The following is a 6,690-nucleotide window of genomic DNA, read 5'->3' as shown; positions in this document are numbered from 1 at the left end:
CATGAGGCGTCACTCCAGACCTGGGTTCGATCTCAGGCTGTCTCACAACTGACCCAGCATCGTCTGGGTTAGGGGAGGGTTTGGCTGGGGGAGGGGGGGCTTTACTTGGCTCTAGCGTCTCCTTGTGGCGGGCCAGGCGCGTGTAGGCTGACTTCGGTCGTCAATTCAGCAGTTCAGGGTGTGAGGGCTGGGTGATGAGGGCTGAGGGCTGAGTGTTGGGAGGTTGAGGGCTGAGTGATGAGGACTGAGAACTGGGTGATGAGGACTGAAGGCTGGGGGCTGAGGGCTGGGAGGTTGAGGGCTGGGAGGTTGAGGGCTGGGAGGTTGAGGAATTTAGGGCTGGGAGGCTGAGGACTGGGAGGTTGAGGGCTGGGAGGTTGAGGGCTGGGAGGTTGAGGACTGGGAGGTTGAGGGCTGGGAGGTTGAGGGCTGGGAGGTTGAGGGCTGGGAGGTTGAGGGCTGGGAGGTTGAGGAATTTAGGGCTGGGAGGCTGAGGACTGGGAGGTTGAGGACTGGGTGGTTGAGGACTGGGTGGTTGAGGGCTGGGAGGTTGAGGGCTGGGAGGTTGAGGACTGGGAGGTTGAGGGCTGGGAGGTTGAGGACTGGGAGGTTGAGGACTGGGAGGTTGAGGACTGGGAGGTTGAGGACTGGGTGGTTGAGGGCTGGGAGGTTGAGGAATTTAGGGCTGGGAGGCTGAGGAATGGGAGGTTGAGGACTTTGGGGCTGGGAGGCCGAGGGCTGGGTGATGAGGGCTGAGGGCTCGGAGGCTGGGACACTGATGGCTGAAGACTGAGGACTGGGAGGTTGAGGGCTGGGAGGTTGAGAACTTTAGGACTGAGAGGTTGAGGACTTTAGGGCTGAGAGGCCGAGGGCTGGGTGATGAGGGCTGAGGGCTGGGAGATGAGGGCTGGGAGGCTGAGGACTGAGGCCTGGGAGGTTGAGGACTTTATGGCTGAGAGGCCGAGGGCTGGGTGATGAGGGCTGAGGGCTCAGAGGTTGAGATCATGGTGATGAGGTCTGGTGAGATGAGGGCTGCAGGCTGAGAGGCTGAGGGCTGTGGGCTGGAACACAGGGCTGAGGAGATGAGGGCTGAGGGCTGTGAGGCTGAGGGCTGGTTGCTGAGGGCTGTGGGCTGGGAGATGAGGACAGGGGACATGAGGTCTGGGAGCAGGAACACTGAGGGCTGAGGAGATGATGGCTGTGAGGCTGAGGGCTGGTGGACGAGGGCTGGGGAGATGAGATGTGGAGGAGGGCGAAATCTACCAGTTTCTCTTGAAGTGGTACTATTATTGTTCTTCATATAGCTCTCCCTATATATCCTTCCTCCTCGCTCTCTCCCTGTATATCCATCCTCCCCCCTCTCTCCCTGTATATCCATCCACCCCTGTATATCCATCGTCCCTGCTCTCTCCCTGTATATCCATCCTCCCTGCTCTCTCCCTGTATATCCATCCTCCCCCCTCTCTCCCTGTATATCCATCCTCCCTGCTCTCTCCCTGTATATCCATCCTCCCTGCTCTCTCCCTGTATATCCATCCTCCCTGCTCTCTCCCTGTATATCCATCCTCCCTGCTCTCTCCCTGTATATCCATCCTCCCCGCTCTCTCCCTGTAAATCCATCCTCCCCCCTCTCTCCCTGTATATCCATCCTCCCTGCTCTCTCCCTGTCCTTCTCTGTTTCTTTTACTCTGTCTCTCTCTCGCTTGTTCTCTCTCTCGCTCGTTCTCTCTCGCTCGTTCTCTCTCTTGCTGTCTCTCTCTCGCTCATTCTCTCTCTTGCTGTCTCTCTCTCGCTCGTTCTCTCTCTCGCTCGTTCTCTCTCTCGCTCTGTCTCTCTCTTGCTGTCTCTCTCTCGCTCGTTCTCTCTCTCGCTCGTTCTCTCTCTCGCTCTGTCTCTCTCTTGCTGTCTCTCTCTCGCTCGTTCTCTCTCTCGCTCGTTCTCTCTCTCACTCTGTCTCTCTCTCTCTTTGTCTCTCTTTTTTTCTTCCTATGCATGATTGAGATCATCATTATTTTTATTTAGTTCTTGTGGTAGAATTAAGTATATTGTTTTTCGTGATGAAATGACCTTGGTTTTGGTGGGGATGGCACTTCAGCACGGCTTTAGGTGTGTTACTGAAGCTACTGTCACCGTGGAGGAGTTTCTGGTCGACGGAGGAGAGAAGGTGGGATATGAGAATGTTGCTTATGCGTCACGGATGAATAAAGCGGTGGTGTACTTCTTAAAGAAGGGCGTCTTGTAGATCGTATGGTTGAGCATGGTGTACTTCTTAAAGAAGAGCGTCTTGTAGATCGTATGGTTGAGCTTGGTGTACTTCTTAAAGAAGAGCGTCTTGTAGATCGTATGGTTGAGCTTGGTGTACTTCTTAAAGAAGAGCGTCTGGTTGATCGTATGGTTGAGCATGGTGTACTTCTTAAAGAAGAGCGTCTTGTTGATCGTATGGTTGAGCATGGTGTACTTCTTAAAGAAGGGCGTCTTGTAGATCGTATGGTTGAGCATGGTGTACTTCTTAAAGAAGAGCGTCTTGTAGATCGTATGGTTGAGCATGGCGTACTCTTAAAGAAGAGTGTCTTGTTGATCGGATGGTTGAGCTTGGTGTACTTCTTAAAGAAGAGCGTCTGGTTGATCGTATGGTTGAGCATGGTGTACTTCTTAAAGAAGAGCGTCTTGTTGATCGTATGGTTGAGCATGGTGTACTTCTTAAAGAAGAGTGTCTTGTTGATCGTATGGTTGAGCATGGTGTACTTCTTAAAGAAGAGCGTCTTGTACTTGGTTGAGCTTAAAGAAGAGTGTCTTGTTGATCGTATGGTTGAGCATGGTGTACTTCTTAAAGGAATTTTTATTCAAGTTACGCCACTTTTTTCTCCGTCAACAAGGGTAACTATTTCAAATGTACCGCCTTTTATTCCCAATGAGTTGTTGCAGTTTGGGAAGTTCGCAAGTTCAATTAAGATTGTCCCGTTGGGTTGCAAACACCCCGGCGTTGAAGCAGGTTATTTCGGCGATAGGTGTTTATGTTTTTGGACTCACCGGAGCAGACTTTAGAGTTATCGTTTAAAGTCAAGTATGACAACAGGCTGTATATGGTTTATGCTAGTACGGGTAGCCGAAGGAGTTTTGAGTGTGATGATGTTGGCCATAAACGACATGCTTGCCCGAAAAGGGAGAAGGCAGAGGGGAGGGGAAGGGGGGGGTTCCTCGTAACGCCCACTGATGTAGGCCGGTGGGCCGACAGCGGTAGAGCAGTCATAAGCACCTGTTGCTGAGGAACAAGTTATCCCTGTTGATGTTATGCAGCAGAAAATAATGTTGTAGAAGGTAAGGATGGATCTGAAGAGCCATTTCCTCCGCCTGATGAAGAGGTGCCCAGTACGAGTGCTCGGGTACAGGAGAGGGTTCATGTGGAGCTAATCTCTCAGGTATTGGAGGAGATGCCCACTATGAGTAATGGGGTACAGGAGGGGGTTCATGTGGAGCTAATCTCTCAGGTATTTGAGGAGATGCCCACTATGAGTAATGGGGTACAGGAGGGGGTTCAGGTGGGGCTAGTGTCCCAGGTAGTGGAGGAGATGCCTGGTACGAGTGATGGGCTGCAAGTGGGGAGTGTTGAGAGGGATGTGGTAGAAGGGAGTCAGGGGTCTGTGGCCTCTGTTAAGGAGGATCAGGAGAAGGATATAGATATCTCTACTGATATGATAGCAGCTGGTGATGACTCAATTTATAATCTAGAGGAGGTAAATGGGTTCCTGGGTCAGACTTTTGGGTAATCTTTTAAATTGGCCGATTTTTTTGATGTTGATTGTCATGCCCTGGCCATAGAGAGGCTTTTTATTCTCTATTTTGGGTAGGCCAGGGTGTGACTAGGGTGGGCATTCTAGTTTCTTTATTTCTATGTTTTCCGTTTCTATGTTTTGGCCGGGTATGGTTCTCAATCAGGGACGGCTGTCTATCGTTGTCTCTGATTGGGAATCATACTTAGGCAGTCTGTTTTCCTTCGCATTTTGTGGGTAGTTGTCTTTGTTAGTGGCACTATTAGTCAGAATCACGGTCGTTGCTTTGTTTCTTGGCGACATTTACATAAACAAAGAGAAAATGTACGCTCACCGCACTGCACCTTGGTCTGGTCATTTCCATGACGACGTTCGTGACATTGATAAGTTTGTGAGGTCAGCTGTGATGTTACAGAAGACGGCGGGGTTAGACCAGTTGAGTGAGAAGAAGCGTTTTCGCTTGAGGAAATGTGTTACTGCTGTCACAGCAGCAAAGGGTAGTGGGAAATCGTGGTCTGGTTCAGAGAAAAAATAAAACAGAGATGATCATCACACCTCATAAGGTGTCTGGTTTCTTGTGCTTTTCCTTTCTCTTTTCTACATGGAGGTACTAAGGGTGGGTTCTCTCAATATTAATGGGGGAAGGGACAGGAATAAGAGGGCTTGGGTATTAGAAGTAATAAAACAGAAAAAGATTAATGTAGTTTTCCTACAGGAGACGCATAGTGATGAAACTAATGAGGTTGACTGGGGTATGTGGTGGGAGGGGCAGCATATGCTCAGTCATGATACTAATTTCAGTGCTGGGGTGGACATTTTGTTTTCCTCAGGCTTAGGGGTGACTGTGGTATCTACAACAAAGATTGTCAAGGGACGGGTTTTATTGGTCAAGGTGGATGTTATGAGTTTTTTATTGTTTTTTTTTGTATGTTTATGCTCCTAATGAGGGTACAGAGCGTATTGCTGTATTTGATCAAATAAAGGAAACCTTAAGACAGTGTGACCAAGAGGGGTGTATGGTTTTAGGGGGCACGACTGGAATTGTACAGTAGATTTAACTGTTGACCGCACTGCTGTTAAGCCTCACTCTTAAAAAACAAAGCATTGGTTCAATTGCAATATAACTGCAATTGCAATATAACAATTACAATATAACTGTCTTGATATTGGGCATCCCTGCCTGATGCCCCTTTTTGACAGGGATGGGACAACTCAAACCACCCCCCACCTTCACCATACATGAGGCCCCAGATTACAGTAAACTCATCCAAGACAAAAAAACACCCCCAAACCCAAAGGCTTTCATTGTTTTGAACAAGTACTGGTGGTCCACATGATAAAAGGCCTTCTCCTGATCCAAAGAAAGTAAACCCACATTTACATCAGGTAGTTTACAAATGTCTAAAACATCTCTTATTAGAAATAAGTTATCTACTATAGAGTGGTCAGGTACACAGTTAGACTGGTCCTTGTGGACCAACAGCCCCAGATACTCTTTCAACCTGTTTGAAAGACATTTAGATGCAATTTTATATTCTGCGCACAGCAATGCAACAAATCCCACTTTTTTGGCAACAATGAAAGCACTGCACGTTGACAAGATACAGGAAGAGAACCCTCATGAAAAGATTCACACACCACTTTATAAAAATCCTCCCCAATAGACCCCCAAAAGTGATTATAAAACTCAGATGGTAAGCCATCGATGCCAGGAGCTTGGCCTGTTGAGATCTGCATAACTGCTGTGGACATCTCCTGCAGAGTAATGTCAGAGTCCAAAGCAACTCTCTGCTCAGGGCCCAATTGAGGAAGTCCATGTAACAGCATACAGAGAATCACAATCCTCCACCTTATAGAGGTAAAAATCCACGGCATGTTGGCGCATTTCACTGTCATCCGTGGTCAGCTTCCCATCAGGGAGACGAAGGCAGACCATCGTTTTTTTTTAAGTGCTAGGAGCATCCATATCCTTGAGGGTAGCAAAACGAGACCTAATCAAGGCACCCTTCACTCTTTCATGTAGAAACAACCTCAGTTCGTTCATGTCTTGTCCTGTAAGTTCATAACTAGTCCAGGGTCGTTCTGAGTGAGCAACTTCAATTCAATAGATTTCCCAAACTCCCACCATTGACTCAAGGACTCAAATTTCCTTTTTCTAAGCCTCCATTTTTCCCAAAACAACAAAAACCTTTCACAAAACATGACGTCATGTAACAACGTAACATTAAAATAACAGTAAGGTGATGACCTTCGTGGACAGGATAAGTGAATATCAACAGTAACACTATGGTGATCAGAGAAACCCACAGGAGTAATATCACACCTTCCAACCCTACTACAGTAGTGATCAGATACATACCACCTGTCTAACCTTCCAACTCTACTACAGTAGTGATCAGATACATACAACCTGTCTAACCTTCCAACCCTACTACAGTAGTGATCAGATACATACCACCTGTCTAACCTTCCAACCCTACTACAGTAGTGATCAGATACATACAACCTGTCTAACCTACCAACCCTACTACAGTAGTGATCAGATACATACAACCTGTCTAACCTACCAACCCTACTACAGTAGTGATCAGATACATACAACCTGTCTAACTTTGCTGCACTGACACGACCTTCATTCACTTTTAGTCATGTGTACTGCCTAACCTTTGCATTCCTTACTCTGCACACATCAGAAAGCTCAAACTCAGTTAATTGACCAGACAGGCAAGTGGCTGACCGCAGGTGAGGTTCTTCAGGTTCTCTCCAACACTCTAAAGGTGTATGAGGGGGCCTCCTCAGCTAGAGTCAATAGGGAATAAAGTGAATCGCTGTGGGCAGGTCAACTTCAGACGGGGTCCGCTCCACGGTTACCAGGGGGCTTCAGACGGGGTCCTCTCCACGGTTACCAGGGGGGCTTCAG

At 48.1% G+C, this 6,690-nt stretch overlaps 1 protein-coding gene across 1 annotated transcript; it reads right to left on the bottom strand.

Moving 5' to 3' along the window:
• Positions 1-333: 333 nt before the first annotated feature.
• On the bottom strand, positions 334-3,149 carry LOC135575074 (salivary glue protein Sgs-3-like). The gene is made up of 3 exons (XM_065027235.1): positions 3,101-3,149; positions 954-1,227; positions 334-811 (listed from the first exon to the last, which is right to left on the bottom strand). Exons 1-3 carry the CDS (start codon positions 3,147-3,149, stop codon positions 334-336), a joined length of 801 nt encoding a protein of 266 aa, XP_064883307.1.
• Positions 3,150-6,690: the final 3,541 nt, after the last annotated feature.

The sequence above is a fragment of the Oncorhynchus nerka genome, linkage group LG14 (assembly GCF_034236695.1).
Source record: "Oncorhynchus nerka isolate Pitt River linkage group LG14, Oner_Uvic_2.0, whole genome shotgun sequence".
NCBI lineage: Eukaryota > Metazoa > Chordata > Actinopteri > Salmoniformes > Salmonidae > Oncorhynchus > Oncorhynchus nerka.
Note: the sequence above shows the minus strand (reverse complement) of the source record. Positions and strands in the feature narration are given on the sequence as shown.

What these genes read in the sequence shown, in the direction of transcription:
- LOC135575074 (XM_065027235.1), bottom strand. Translation starts at nt 3,149, where the DNA reads ATGTCGTTTATGGCCAACATCATCACACTCAAAACTCCTTCGGCTACC. An exon ending in CAAAACTCCTTCGGCTACCC is followed by an intron (nt 1,228 to 3,100) that starts GTACTAGCATAA and finishes TCATCTCCCCAG; the next exon opens with CCCTCGTCCACCAGCCCTCA. An exon ending in ACCCAGCCCTCGGCCTCTCA is followed by an intron (nt 812 to 953) that starts GCCATAAAGTCC and finishes TCAACCTCCCAG; the next exon opens with CCCTCAACCTCCCAGTCCTC.